General features: G+C 48.5%; 1 protein-coding gene across 2 annotated transcripts in view; it reads left to right on the top strand.

The window, feature by feature from the left end:
• The window catches only part of arhgap22a (Rho GTPase activating protein 22a), a 271,703-nt gene that overhangs the window by 243,925 nt on the left and 11,710 nt on the right, over window positions 1-16,068 (top strand). For both annotated transcript variants that reach the window (XM_078199641.1, XM_078199640.1), the window contains 4 exons: window positions 1,122-1,254; window positions 5,285-5,358; window positions 6,022-6,143; window positions 12,688-13,597. In XM_078199641.1, coding sequence (XP_078055767.1) covers window positions 1,122-1,254; window positions 5,285-5,358; window positions 6,022-6,143; window positions 12,688-13,597 — 1,239 coding nt within the window. The remainder of the gene's footprint in view (window positions 1-1,121; window positions 1,255-5,284; window positions 5,359-6,021; window positions 6,144-12,687; window positions 13,598-16,068) is intronic.

A 16,068-nucleotide genomic window follows, 5' to 3' on the forward strand; every position in this document is an offset into this window, starting at 1 on the left:
CGGAAGCGTGTTGTGCCACAATGGTCAGCACTGCTGCCTCTTAGGGTCCCTGGTTCGATTCCGGCCTTGGGTGGTTGTCCGTGTGGAGTTTGCATGTTCTCCCCGGGTGCTCCGGTTTCCTCACACAGTCCAAAGATGTGCAGGATGGGGTGGGTTGGCCATGCTAAATTGCCCCTTGGTGTCAGAGGGATTCCTCCAAGTGCTCAGGTTTCCTCCCACAGTCCAAAGATACTTATTGATTAGTGTCACAAGTAGGATTACATTAACACTGCAATGAAGTTACTGTGAAAATCCCCGAGTCCGGCGTCTCTTCGGGTACACTGAGGGAGAATTGAGCACGTCCAATGCACCCTAACCAGCACGTCTTTCGCACTGTGGGAGGAAACCGGAGCACCCGGAGGAAACCCACGCAGACACGGGGAGAATGTGCAGACTCCACACAGACAGTGACCCAAGCTGGGAATTGAACCTGGGTCCCTGGCACTGTGAGGCAGCAGTGCTAACCACAGTGCTAACAACTGTGCCACCGTGCTGCCCTTAATGTACAGGCTAGGTGGATTGGCCATGCTAAATTGTCCCTTAGTGCCCAAAGATGTGCACGTTAGGTGGATTGGCCATGGTAAATTGCCCCTTAGTGTCCAAAGATGTGCAGGTTAGGTGGATTGGCCATGGTAAATTGCCCCTTAGTGTCAGGGGGATTCAGAGGGCAAATAAGTGGGGTTACAGGGATAGGGCCTGGGTGGGATTGTGGTCGTTGCAGACTAGATGGGCCGAATGGCCTCCTTCTGCACAGTAGGGAAGCTATAATTCTATGATACTATCAATCTTGAACTCCTAAATAAAAGGTTGCTTGTACATTTCTAACACAAATTGAATTTTTCTATTTTTTAATTTTGATTAATTTTCTACAGTGGTCACATTGTAGTCAAAAACAGTCAAATTTCTCCATATCTCGTGCCCACCATATGGATAAAAGCTTTGTATGGACCAGCGTGAGGAACCTTTCACCTGGCCGTTCTATACTCTCTCAGCTGCTTCCAGGCGTCTGACAGCAAGCGTTAGTCAGTTGTGGTCGTGTCCTAAAACCGTGCACTGGATGTTTTGCAATTTTGTTTCTGCAGGAACACGGATGTTCACACCGTTGCGTCCCTGCTGAAACTGTACCTGAGGGAGTTGCCAGAGCCAGTGATCCCCTTTGCCAAGTATGAAGACCTCCTGTCATGTGCACAACTACTGGCTAAGGATGAAGAGGAGGTAGGTCCATGAAGCGTGCGCTGGGTCCTTTGGCCCTCTCTGCCAGCATTCCCAGAAATTGGAACATTCCAGGTGACTTCTCGTAGACCGCTTACATGACACCCATTCATTTCTACCTTCATAGAATCCCTACAGTGCAGAAGGAGGCCATTCAGCCCATCGAGTCTGCATTGACTCTTCGAAAGAGCATCCCACCCTGGCCCTATCTCCATAACCCCACATATTTACTCCGCTAACTCACCTAACCTGCACATCTTTGGACACTAAGGGGCAATTTAACATGGCCAATCCACTTAACCTACATATCTTTGGACACTAAAGGGTAATTTACCATGGCCAATCCACCTAACCTACATATAGTTGGACACTAAGGGCAATTTAGCACGGCCAATCTACCTAGCATTCACACCTTTGGACACTAAGGGGAATTTAGCATGGCCAATCCACCTAATCTGCACGTTTTTCAGACTGTGGGAGAAAAGCGGAGCTCCCAGAGGAAACCCACGCATGCACGGTTTTTCTGACTCAATGTATCCAGTATAATTTTGATGCCAAGTCAACAATGAACATTGAGGCTGGCAGTACGCGACTCCCTGTAGGAGATGGTTGGATTTAAACGTCTATGCAAAGTCCATCAAGAAGCTCCTAAGTGTTCCTATTTGGCCTACATTGATGAAGAGCCTGAACTTGGTTCACAAAAGCTGACACTGGGCTGAGGGTATAAGCTCTGCCCTCTTGCCCAATGTAAGACCTTTTTACAATTACCAAGACATGCAGCACAACCGGGTTTGATATAATATCACAGTGATTGGATGGTGACTGGCTTCTATGGCAACCGTAGAGCAAAATGTGGCAAATACCAGCCTCTCAGAAGTACTTTGGTAGGGCGGGTTGGAATTCCCTCCCTAACGGCATTGAGGGTCAACCCCCAGCACATGGGCTGCAGCGATTCAAGATGGCGGCTCACCACCACCTTCTCAAGGGGCAACTAGGGATGGGCAATAAATGCTGGCCAGCCAGTGATGCCCATGTTCCATGAATGAATAAAAACTTGGGCAAGCATTAAAAAAGGCGTTACTCTAGCAATGACTTCTCCATTCCACTGAGGGAACAATTATTTAATTCCTGTTTGGAGAGACAGATTAATAATTTACTGTAATTAAAACTACCATAGATACTAACGGAAAAGTCAACTTTTGCAACCTCAAAAAATCTCTCCAAAATAGGGTCAGTTTATATGCCTGGTATAAAGGGGTACAGGGTGTGGTGTGGTTGTGAGTGTTTCCATGAGGAGAGGTTGGGTCGACTGGGCCTGTATTCGCTAGAGTTTGGAAGGATGAGAGGAGATCTGACCGAATAAAATTCATGATGTGGAGATGCCGGCGTTGGACTGGGGTGATCACAGTAAGAAGTCTCACAACACCAGGTTAAAGTCCAACAGGTTTATTTGGTAGCAAGTACCATAAGCTTTCGGAGCACTGCTCCTTCATCAGATGGAGTGGAAATCTGACGAAGGAGCAGTGCTCCGAAAGCTTATGGTATTTGCTACCAAATAAACCTGTTGGACTTTAACTTAGTGTTGTGAGACTTCTTACGAATAAAATTCTGACAGAGTTGGACAGACTGGATACAGGGAGGATGCTTTTCCTGGTTGGGGAATCTAGAGCCAGGGGTCACAGTCTCAGGATACACGGTAGACCATTTAGGATTGGGATGAGGAGATATTAATTCACTCAGAGGGTAGCGAACCTGTGCAATTGTCTACCACAGAAGGTCGTGGAGGTCAAGTCACTGAATATATTCAAGGAATAGATAATGGCTGGAGTTCTCCAGCCGTCCACGCCCTGCCACTGCTGCCAGTGAGCGTGGAGAATTTGGCGCTCAGCCAAATCTCCGCTCACTGCAGCGGGACTGGAGAATCCCGCCGGCGTGAACGGCCGGAGAATTCCACCCGATGTTTTCAATTTTAATCCTATCAAGGGTTATGGGGAGCAAACAGGAATATAGCATTGAGATTGAGGGTCAGCCATGAGCATACGGAAGGGCAGAGCAGGCTCGAAGGGCCGAATGGCCTACTCCTGCTCCTACTTCCCGTGTTTTCTATGCCATCATTTTGAAATGTCGTCTGCTTCCTATACAAAGTGTGGGCGTGTGTTAAACTCCCAGGCACTTTTGTTGCACAGCTCATATCCCCTGCTCAATCCCTTATGTCAAGTTGCAGGTACCAATAAGTAAATTCAGGGTCTGTTTACACTAGAACTGCAGTGTTGGCGAGAAGGAGGGAGGCGAAGGAGGGGGAGGCAGTGATGTGTGTCACTGGATTAGTAATCCAGAGACGCAGGGTAATGCTCTGGGGACCCGGGTTCAAATCCCACCACGGCAAATGGTGCAATTTGAATTCAGTAAAAATCTGGAATGATTGGGGCGGCACGGTAGCACAGTGGTTAGCACTGCTGCTTCACAGCTCCAGGGACCTGGGTTCGATTCCCGGCTTGGGTCACTGTCTGTGTGGAGTTTGCACATTCTCCTCGTGTCTGCGTGGGTTTCCTCCGGGTGCTCCGGTTTCCTCCCACAGTCCAAAGATGTGCGGGTTAGGTTGATTGGCTATGCTAAAAATTGCCCTTTGTGTCCTGAGATGTGTAGGTTAGAGGAATTAGTGGGAAATATGTAGGGATATGGGGGTAGGGCCTGGGTGGGATTGTGGTCGGTGCAGACTCGATGGGCCGAATGGCCTCTTTCTGTACTGTAGGGTTTCTATGATTTCTATGATTTCTATGAAAACTTTAATGAGGACCATGAAACCATTGTCGTAAAAACCCATCTGAGTTCAATAATGTCCCTTTAAGGAAGGAAATCTGCCGTCCTTACCCGGTCTGGCCTACATAATGACGATGTGGAGATGCCGGCGTGGGACTGGGGTGAACACAGTAAGAAGTCTCACAACACCAGGTTAAAGTCCAACAGGTTTATTTGGTAGCATTTGGTAGCAAATTTGGGAGCAAATTTGGTAGCAAAACCTGCTTGGTGCGAACACAAGTGTTGTCACGCTAATCCAACCTTGGCCTCAAGTTCTCTCTCAACAGTTCAAACAATTTTTTTGCTACCAAATAAACCTGTTGGACTTTAACCTGGTGTTGTGAGACTTCTTACTGTCTACATAATGACTCCAGAGCCACAACAATGTGGTTGACTCTTAAATGACCCTCTGAAGTGGCCTGGCAAGCCCCTCAGTTCAAGGGCAACAAGGGAATTAATTCTCTGAATAAATAAAGTAATGAACCTGCTCTGTGCGAACACAAGTGTCGTCACACTAATCCAACCTTGGCCTCAAGTTCTCTCTCAACAGTTCAAACAATTGTTTTCAAGTGAAAAAATCTGCCTCGTTTCTTTACATTCGGTTTAAATTATTTTAACATCTTTCCCTTCAATGAGCGCCAACACCCCCCCACCTCCCAGCCCCTCCCCCCCACCCCCCCCCAAAGATCATATCAGGAGGTTCTGCATTTTAGTTGGCAAACTAAACCCTCACTAACACAGGGAGGCACAGTAAGTAGTCTCACAACATCAGGTTAAAGCCCAACAGGTTTATTTGGTAGCTCACCTGATGAAGGAGCGGCGCTCCGAAAGCTCGTGCTACCAAATAAACCTGTTGGACTTTAACCTGGTGTTGTGAGACTTCTTACTGTGCCCACCCCAATCCAACGCCGGCACCTCCACGTCATAACGGGGCGAAGTGATGGCCGAGTGGTATTATCGCTAGACTACGGCAGCTGGTGGAATTTGAATTCAGTAAAAATAATCTGGAATTAAGAATCTACTGATGGCCATGAAATCATTGTCGATTGTTGAACTGTTACGGTTGTCCATCTGGTGGGTTCTGGGGGCAGGTAGGTAGCCTGGGTGATTTTAATTGGCCACCTGTCTGGTTTCTCACCTGAGGGAGTCAGGTTAAAAATAGCCCTAGATTTCTTTTTGAGTTGTCTGCCAGGATGAGAAGGTGAATTAATAATCCGGTCTTCTTTTTATCCAGGGTGTCCAGGAGCTGGTCAAACAGGTCGCCAACTTGCCTCAGGCGAATTACAATCTCCTCAAATATATCTGCAGGTGGGTTTTTCTGTCATGGCTAGACCGAGTGAGCGATCAAACTCAGCGACGCAAAGCACCTACTCGAGGCTAATGGTCACCAAAGCCATCATTTGATGTGTTTCTCACCCCGTTCTTTGTTTAAGGATATTTAACACTGTTTAACACTGGATATTTAACACGAGGCAGCACGGTGGCACAGTGATTAGCACTGCTGCCTCACAACGCCAGGAACCCTGGTTCGATTCCCGGCTCGGGTCACTGTCTGTGTGGACGTTCTCCCCGTGTCTACGCGGGTTTCCTCCGGGTGCTCCGGTTTCCTCCCACAGTCTGAGAGATGTGCTAGGTTGATTAGCAATGCTAATTTGCCCCCTTAGTGTCAGGGGGATTAGCAGAGGATGCTAAGGGACAATTCAGCATGGCCAATCCACCTAACCCGCACATCTTTAGACTGTGGCCATGCTAAATTGTCCCTTAGCGTCCCGAGATGCGCAGGTTAGGTGGATTGGCCATGTTAAATTGCCCCTTTGGGTCAGGGGAATTAGTGGGGTAAATATGGGATAGGCTGGGCTTGTTGTCAGTGCAGGCTCAATGGGCCAAACAGCCTCCTTCTGCGCTGTAGGGATTCTATGATTCTATGCTGTGTTTTGACTGATCTTCTTACATTCACCTTATTACATGCAGGTTCCTTGATGAAGTTCAGTCTTATTCAAGTGTTAATAAAATGAGTGTCCAAAACCTTGCAACCGTCTTTGGACCAAATATTTTGCGCCCAAAGTTGGAAGACCCAGTGACGATTATGGAAGGTATGTCAATTGACTTATCAACTGCAGTCATATTGTATTAGTCACAAATCCGTCTTTTTAAGTCTTCACTGGTTAGGTTTAAACACAGCCTTACCCTGCCAGCCATGAAGTGAAGAGGAGGTCATACAACTGAACTTCCTTAAGGTTAAGCATTTGCCCTGTTGATGTTGCAGCAAATGCACAAAAAAACTTGCAGCGACAAGGTGGCACAGTGGTTAGCACTGCTGCCTCACAGCGCCAGGGGCCCGGGTTCAATTCCCGGCTCGGGTCACTATCTGTGTGGAGCTTACACATTCTCCCCGTGTCTGTGTGGGCTTTCTCTGGGTGGTCTGATTTCCTCCCACAGTCCAAAGATGTGCAGGTTAGGTGGATTGGCCATGCTAAATTGCCCCTTCGTGTCCTAAGATGTGCAGGTTAGGTGGATTGGCCATGCTAAATTGCCCCTTCGTGTCCTAAGATGTGCAGGTTAGGTGGATTGGCCATGCTAAATTGCCCCTTCGTGTCCTAAGATGTGTAGGTTAGGTGGATTGGCCATGCTAAATTGCCCCTTCGTGTCCTAAGATGTGCAGGTTAGGTGGATTGGCCATGCTAAATTGCCCCTTCGTGTCCTAAGATGTGTAGGTTAGGCGGATTGGCCGTTCTAAACTGCCCCTTAGGGTCAGGGGGACTAGCTAGGGTAAATGCATGGGGTTGTAGGGATAGGGCCTGGGTGGAATTGCGGTTGGTGCAGACTTGATGGGCCGAATGGCCTCCTTCTGCATTTTAGGATTTTTATGATTCCCAATAGTGCACAACTGTAGTGTTAATATCTTTAGCAATCCTGTAGGTTTTCGTCAGGGGAACTGCTAGATAAGGAAAGTATAGTGCAGACTGATGTCAACAGAATTGTCGCCGTCCAATCAAATTTTTGATTGGAAGTGGCAGTGTCCATCTATTAAACACCAAGTAAAGCCAACACGGTTCAACTGTTGGGGTTACGTGGCCGGAAATCTTAAATTTCCCTATGAGATAAAATTGATCCCCTATAAACAAAGCACACATGCGCCACTTACCTATTGGCTGTTCCTGGACAGGCAGGTCCATTCCTCCCCACCCCCCATCTCCTCATCTCTGCCAACATTGTCACTGTTGCCAGAGTCAACCTGTCCATTGATTGGGCCTCTTGCCCAAGTCTGCCTGCCCATTGGTGAACCTCTACTCCAAAACTGCCTGCCCATTGGTGGATCTCTACTCCAAGTCTGCCTGCCCATTGGTGGATCTCTACTCCAAGTCTGCCTGCCCATTGGTGGACCTCTACTCCAAGTCTGCCTGTCCATTGGTTGACCTCTTGTCCAACTCTGTCTGTCCATTGGTTACACCTCAACCCCAAGTCTGCCTGCCTATTGGTGGACCTCTTGCCCAAGTCTCCCTGTCCAATGGTTGACCTCTATTTCAAATCTGCCTGCCCATTGATTGGACCTCTTGCCCAAATCTGCCTGTCCATTGGTTAGACCTCGACCCCAAGTCTGCTTGTCTATTGGTTGGACCTCTCCCCAAGTCTGCCTGTCCATTGGTGTAGCTCTTCGTCAAGTCTGCCTGCCCATTGGTTGACCTCTACCCCAAGACCCAAAAGTTGTGCCATTGGTCCAAAAATTCTGATCCCTTGTTGGTATATAAAAGTGCACCAATTAAGGAGCGACTTTGCTAACTCACAAGGCCCAAGAGTTTTAACCCTTTCAGTGACATCTTTGTGTCAAAGAAACAACAGACAAAACTTAGAGGCGGATGGGGCTCATGACCCCAACCCAATCTCAATTGTTAAACATACCCATGAGTTTATGTCAGGAGGGCACAATTGTTAACGTGCACCCAGAACATGCTGGATGCGGCATGGTGGAGGAGGTAGACCAGAGTTCATGCACCAAGTTACAAACAGATGCCCGAAGGTGAAATCTCCCTGGATTAGCACAGTCAGTAAGAAGTTTAACAACACCAGGTTAAAGTCCAACAGGTTTATTTGGTAGCAAAAACCACACAAGCTTTCGGAGCTCTTAGCCCCTTCTTCAGGTGAAGAAGGGACTAAGAGCTCCGAAAGCTTGTGTGGCTTTTGCTACCAAATAAACCTGTTGGACTTTAACCTGGTGTTGTTAAACTTCTTACTGTGTTTACCCCAGTCCAACGCCGGCATCTCCACATCATTAGCACAGTCACACAGTGTTATCAATGGAAATCAATTGTTCTCTGAAACATTGACAATCAGGCCTTGGGATAACTCAATTTAAATTTAAAAATTGCTACAGTAATTGAACAAAGGGGCCAATCGAAGTTTCCGGTTGAGCGCTGGTCACATCTCGTGTCCCAGGGCAGGTCTGAATTTGAACTAATTTATAGTAAATGTCACATCTAGGGCGGAATTTTCCCGTTCCGCCCACCACAGGAATCACAGCCAGGCAAGGACACGGACCATGCAGAGGTCCATCGACCTCGGGCGGGATTTTTAAGTTTTAGAAGCTTATTTATTAGTGTCACAAGTAGGCTTACATTAACACCGCAATGAAGTTATGAACTGTGAAACTTTCTGGTTTTGGGGCGAGTGTGGCCTGTGGGACTGATAAATCTGAGTGAAGTTTCAACTGATTCTGGGCAGAATATGGTGAACCCAGTAAACAGGCTCAATTAGTAGAAATCTGTTTTTCCAACAGGGAGAATGGGCAGCTTGGTGGGTAGGGGTTTGTGAAGACTGTCTAAAAGGTCACGGAGACACCAGTGTAAGTGCTAATGAGCACAATTTAAATTTCCACAATCTTTCAGCTATTTCAAGCCATCCAGATTCCACTGTTATCATGTTGTAATACGATGCCTTACTGTTTTCCTGTGCTAATATTGCTGCATGATACCTATTGAAAACTCCCTTCCAGTGTCAACTTCTGTAACTCAATCCTGCCGGCTTTAGTAATGTGTGAGTGATGGAATACTCTCCACTTGCCTGGATGAATACAGCTCCAACAACACTCCAAGATGCTCAACACCATCCAGGACAAAGCAGCTTGATTAGCATCCCATCCACGGCCTTAAACATTTGCTCCCCCCACCACTGACACACAGTGGCAGCAGTGTGTTACCATTTATTATGATGTGGAGATGCCGGCGTTGGACTGGGGTAAACACAGTAAGGAGTCTAACAACACCAGGTTAAAGTCCAACAGGTTTATTTGGTAGCAAACGCCACTAGCTTTCGGAGCGTTGCTCCTTCGTCAGGTGAGTGGGAGATCTGCTGATCAACAGCAAACAGGGCATATAAAGACACAAACTCAAGTTACAGAATAAATGTATTTATTCTGAAACTTATTTTATTCTGTAACTTATCCTGTAATCAGTAATTATATCGGTATATTATATCTGTAGTTATATCTGTAATTTATTCTGTAACTTGAGGTTGTGTCTTTATATGCCCTGTTTGCTGTTTGTTAGCAGATCTCCCACTCACCTGATGAAGGAGCAGCGCTCCGAAAGCTAGTGGCGTTTGCTACCAAATAAACCTGTTGGACTTTAACCTGGTGTTGTTAGACTCCTTACTGTGTTTACCATTTATTATGTGGAGATGCCGGCGTTGGACTGGGGTGAACACGGTAAGAAGTCTCACAACACCAGGTTAAAGTCCAACAGGTTTATTTGGTAGCAAATACCATAAGCTTTCGGAGCACTGCTCCTTCGTCAGATGGAGTGGAAATGTGCTCTCAAACAGTGCAAACAGACAAAATCAAGTTGCAGAATACTGATTAGAATGCGAATCCCTACAGCCAGCCAGGTCTTAAAGGTACAGACAATGTGGGTGGAGGGAACATTAAACACAGGTTAAAGAAATGTGTATTGTCTCCAGACAGAACAGCTAGTGAGATTCTACAAGCCCAGGAGGCAAGCTGTGGGGGTTACTGATAATGTGACATAAATCCAACATCCCGGTTTAGGCCGTCCTCATGTGTGCGGAACTTGGCTATCAGTTTCTGCTCAGCGACTCTGCGCTGTCGTGTGTCGTGAAGGCCGCCTTGGAGAACGCTTACCTGAAGATTCAAGGCTGAATGCCCGTGACTGCTGAAGTGCTCCCCCACAGGAAGAGAACAGTCTTGCCTGGTGGTTGTCGAGCGGTGTTCATTCACCCGTTGTCATAGTGTCTGCATGGTTTCCCCAATGTACCATGCCTCAGGACATCCTTTCCTGCAGCGTATCAGGTAGACAATGTTGGCCGAGTTGCAAGAGTAGGTACCGTGTACCTGGTAGATGGTGTTCTTACGTGAGATGATGGCATCCGTGTCGATGAGTCGCAGAGTCGTTTCCTCCCACACTCCAAAGATGTGCAGGTTAGGTGGATTGGCCGACAATACACATTTCTTTAACCTGTGTTTAATGTTCCCTCCACCCACATTGTCTGTACCTTTAAGACCTGGCTGGCTGTAGGATTCGCATTCTAATCAGTATTCTGCAACTTGATTTTGTCTGTTTGCACTGTTTGAGAGCACATTTCCACTCCATCTGACGAAGGAGCAGTGCTCCGAAAGCTTATGGTACTTGCTACCAAATAAACCTGTTGGACTTTAACCTGGTGTTGTTAGACTCCTTACTGTGTTTACCATTTATTAGACAGGCAGCACGGTGGCACAGTGGTTAGCACTGCTGCCTCACAGTGCCAGGGACCTGGGTTTGATTCCCGGCTCGGGTCATTGCCTGTGTGGAATCTGCACGTTCTCCTCGTGTCTGCGTGGGTTTCCTCCGGGGCTCCGGTTTCCTCCCACACTCCAAAGATGTGCAGGTTAGGTGGATTGGCCGTGCTAAATTGCCCCTTCGTGTCATAGGATTAGCAGTGTAAATACATGGGGTTTCTGGGGTAGGGCCTGGGTGGGATTGTTGTCAGTGCAGACTCGATGGACCAAATGGCCTCCTTCTGCACTGTAGGGATTCAATGATTTACAGGATGCACTGCATCACCAAGGCTCTTTCAACAGCATTTTCCAAACCCACCACCTCTACCCACTAGCAGGACAAGGGCAGCAGACACAAGGGAACACCACCAATTGCAAGTTCTCCTCCCAATCACTCACCATCCTGATTTGGAACGATATTGCCGTTCCTTCACTGTCGCTGGATCCCTCCCTAACAGCACTGTGGGTGTACCTACATCAAAGGGGGCTGCAGCAGTTCAAGAAGGCGGCTCACCACCCCCCTCTTGAGGGTGATTAGGGATGGACAATAAATGCTGGCCTAGCCAGTGACACCCACATCCCGCTAACGAAAAATAAATCATGCTTCATTATCAATTTGGCGGCAAACTGACTTGCATTCCCTTGAGGAAAAATGATTCTAGGTGGAAGTCCTGCTCTTGGACCTTTTTCAACGTCAGCTGGATTGGGGACAGATGGGTTGAGTGGCAATGCCAATGGCTAACAGCATGTTGGCATTCGCTGCCCAGACAGGCAAAGAATCGCAAGTTGGGTTAGGTACTCAACAGCTGCCAACACCCGGTGGAATTATATTCCAAGCCTGGGTTGGCTTTGTGAAAGAAAAGGTAGGAGACTGAGGATGACACTGGAGTTACGTGGCGCAGTGGTTAGCACTGCTGCCTCACAGCGCCAGGGACCCGGGTTCGATTCCCAGCTTGGGTCACTGTCTGTGTGGAGTCTGCACATTCTCCCCATGTCTGCGTGGGTTTCCTCCAGGTGCTCCGGTTTCCTCCCACAGTCCCAAAGACGTGCAGGTTAGGTGGATTGGCCATGCTAAATTGCCCCTTAGTATCAGGGGGATTAGCTCGGGCAAATACATGGGTTATGGGGATAGGACCTGGTGCAGACTCGATGGGCTGAATGGCCTCCTTCTGCACTATTAAATTCTATGATTCTATGAGTCAGTTGATACGTGATCTCAGACTTGAAGATAGATAGTGGCACGATTCTCCAACCTTTTTTTTATTCAGCGACATGGGTGTCGCTGACTGGCCAGCATTTATTGCCCATCCCTAGTTGCCCTTGGAGGGCAGTTGAGAGTCAACCACATTGCTGTGGCTCTGGAGTCACATGTAGGCCAGACCAGGTAAGGAGGACAGATTTCCTTCCCTAAAGGACATTAGTGAACCAGATGGGTTTTTCCGACAATGATTTCATGGTCATCAGTAGATTCTTAATCCCAGATATTTTTTATTGAATTCAAATTCCACCATCTGCCGTGACGGGATTCGAACCTGGGTCCCCAGAACATTAGCTGAGTTTCTGGATTAATAGTCTAGCGATTGTACCACTAGGCCATCACCTCCCCACGGAGGGGGGCTCCCACCCAGTGCCAAATTAACCCTTTTGAACCAAGTCTCGGGAATGTTTGCATTGGCTTTTGCAGCAAAGGGTAAACTGAATTGACAGCGTCCATTCCCTACCTACTACCTCACAGCGCCAGGGACCCCGGTTCGATTCCCGGGGCTTGGGTCACTGTCTGTCCGGAGTCTGCACGTTCTCCCCGTGTCTGCGTGGGTTTTGTGGTGTGGTGCATACAAGTCAACTCTTCTTCTCCCCTCCGCCAACAGGTACTTCCCTGGTGCAGCATTTAATGACCGTGCTGATTAGTGAGCACAACAGACTTTTCCCCATCAGTCACAGTGACAAACTCATCCCCCAGCCCGGGGTCACACCACTGGGCAAGCGATGCCTGGTGGAGTGGGTGTCTGAGGAAGAGTGCGGCGATGCCCTGACTGACAATCAAGTGGGCAGCGTCTGCAACAGCGCAACCTCTCTCGATGTGAACGTCAGCACCCCCGTGACTGTTTCAAAAAACGCACCTCAGGAGCAAGCTGACAAACAGGTTCCCATCAGCACCAGCCCGAGCAGGAGACTGCAGACACTCCCCGGGTGGAAGTATTCCTTTAAACAGACTGCCGGGAGATCTGGCAATGCCAAACTGGGCAGTTCGACTCTCGATATTCCGCATTTAACGGCCAGTGGGAATTGGCTGATGAACGGTTTATCCTCGCTACGGGGCCACAGAAGGACTTCCTCTGGGGACAGGGTCAAGGAAACCGGGTCGTCGCGCTTGTCGACCTATGACAATGTCCCCTCATCGAGCCTCTCCCTGAGTGTCGGGGACAGACACAGCGTCACCAGCGCCACCTGGTCCACCTCGTCCTGCGAGATTTCCGTGGTCGACTCCGGCAGTTCCGTCGTTTGCCCCGAGAGTGACTCTTCTGTGCTCAACTGCGCCAAGGCGGACTGGCCCGTGCAGGTCGCCCAGCCACAGGGCGAGGGGCAGAGGTTCGAGGCGGGCGACCAGACCGAGCAGTTTGACGCGTGCATCAGCAGCATGAGCTGCAGCGACAACAGCGACCTGGTCGCGGCGTCGAACAACTCGGCCACCTGCTCGAAAGCACTTCAGAGCCTGGTCACTGAGCTCAAATCCGAACTGACCAAACAGAGGGCAGAGTACGAAACCAGGATTAAAAGGTGATCACCCTTGGGTTACATGCTTAACTGCTTTGCAGAAAACCAGGTCAGAGTTCAGCATTAGAATAAGTTTCAAGTTTATTTATTAATCGTACAAGTCGGCCTACATTAACCCTAGAATTATAGAATCCCTACAGTGCAGAAGGAGGCCATTTGGCCCATCGGGTCTGCTCCGACCACAATCCCACCCAGGCCCTATCCCCATAACCCCATGCGTTGACCCTAGCTAGTCCCCCTGACGCTAAGGGGCAATTTATCACGGCCAATCCACCTAACCTGCATGTTTTTGGAGTGTGGGAGGAAACCGGAGCACCCGGAGGAAACCCATGAACACTGCAATGAAGTTACTGTGAAAATCCCCTAGTCGCCACACTCCGGCACCTATTCGGGCCATGGTAAACATGCGGGGTTGCAGGGATAGAGTGGGGGGTGGGGAGAGGTATGGCTGGGGCTGGGTGTGGATCTGGGCCTGGTTAAGATGGTCTTTCGGAGAGTCAGTGCAGACCCGATGGGCCGAATGTCCTCCTCCTGCACTGTAGGGGTTCTCTTTCTCCTCTGATAACTTTGCTTTAAATCTTGAGAACCTTCGCAATCTCAATGATCGTTTTAAATGAGTGCTTAATTCACCCAACAGGAACCCTGTTCTTCATGACTAGATTAATCTGGAACTGATGATAAATCGTGGGTTCCTCATTCAAAGCTACAGCATTAAAAGCTGTTCGGGAACATTGAGAGAGAATTTAGCTTAGCCAATGCACCCAGCCAGCACGTCTTTCGGACAGTGGGAGGAAACTGGAGCAGAGACCCAGGGGAGGGGGGAGAACGTGCAGACCCCGCACAGACAGTGACCCAAGCCGGGAGTCGAATCCGGGTCCCTGGCTCTGTGAGGCAGCTAACCACCGTGCCGCCCAATAAGAAGTGTACAGGAACCAAATTGGTTAAAGTCGTGGCTTTGCACTTGCAGAATGTACAGACTCCAAAGGTTTTCCAGGCTGTGGTAAAGCGGTGTAAAATATGCCTCCATTTCGGAACTGCACATTTGCAAACACATGTACTGTTGCCACATAACAAGTCCATCTGGTATGACTCCAATGTGGGTTTTTCACTCCTAATTAAAATCAGACAATGGAATGGAACAAACTTGCTGATATGTTCAGACTAGTTGCCCCAGTGACGACGGCAGCTTTGTATGGATCAGAGTAGATTATGCCACAGGAATGCAGGATTTACCTTTTATTTGAACTCTTGTCCAACTGCATGTGTTCTGAAGACGGGGCTGCTGCAGTTTTTAAGCAACAATGTGTACCCTTCAACCGGACCAGGGGAAATAGTCTTCAGGCAAATCCACCATGTCACCTGCACTGGATCTGCCTAACCTGAGTTCATGAGGGACCAGAGACCGCGTGTTCCTGTTTCACTCACACGGTGCAGTGTGTTTTTAGAGATTCAAAAGCTGGCACAGTGGTTAGCACTGCTGCCTCACAGCGCCAGGGGCCCGGGTTCATTGTCCCTGGGGAAGGAAATCTGCCGCCCTTACCCGGTCTGGCCTACATCTCACTTCAGGATCCACAGCAATGCGGTTGACTCTTAACTGCCCTCCAAGGGCAAGTAGGGCTGGGCAATAAATACTGGCCAGTCAGCGACCCCCAATGGTCTACGAATGAATTTTGAAAAAAATTCTGGCCTTGGGTCACTGTCTGTGTGGCGTCTGCACGTTCTCCCCGTGTCTGCGTGGGTTTCATCCGGGTGCTCCAGTTTCCTCCCACACGCCAAAGATGTGTAGGTTAGTGGAATTGGCCGTGCTAAATTGTCCCTTTGTGTCCAAAGATGTGTAGTTATGTGGATTGGCCATGCTAAATTGTCCTAAGTGTAACAACGATGTGCAGGTTAGGTGGATTGGCCGTGGTAAATTGCCCCTTAGTGTCCCAAAGATGTGTAGGTTAGGTGGATTAGCCATTTAAGTTTATTTATCGATTAGCGTCACAAGTCGGCTTACATTAACGCTGCAATGAAGTTACTGTGAAAATCCCCTAGTCGCCACACTCTGGCGCTTGTTCAAGCCATGGTAAATATGCGGGGTTACAGGGATAGGGTGGGGGTTTGGGCCTGGGCAAGATGGTCTATCGGAGAGTCAGTGCAGACTCGATGGGCCGAATGGCCTCCTCCTGCACTGTAGGGGTTCTCTTTCTCCTCCGATAACTTTGCTTTAAATCTTGAGAACTTTCACAATATCGATGATCGTTTAAAATAAGTGCAATATCCACCCAACAGGGACCCTGTTCATGACTAAATTAATCTGGAAATGATGATAAATTGTGGGTTCCTCATTAAAAGCTACAACGTGAACATTTCACCTCCCAGCAGTTATTTGGAATGGCTGACTCCTGCCCTTCCCACCAAATCCAGTTCCACTTTTCGCTACTTGAAATATTCCCAAATCTCTGTTGCCCATATCCCTGCTCCCTGGCAAT

This window comes from Mustelus asterias, chromosome 28 (assembly GCF_964213995.1).
Source record: "Mustelus asterias chromosome 28, sMusAst1.hap1.1, whole genome shotgun sequence".
Taxonomy (NCBI): Eukaryota; Metazoa; Chordata; class Chondrichthyes; order Carcharhiniformes; family Triakidae; genus Mustelus; species Mustelus asterias.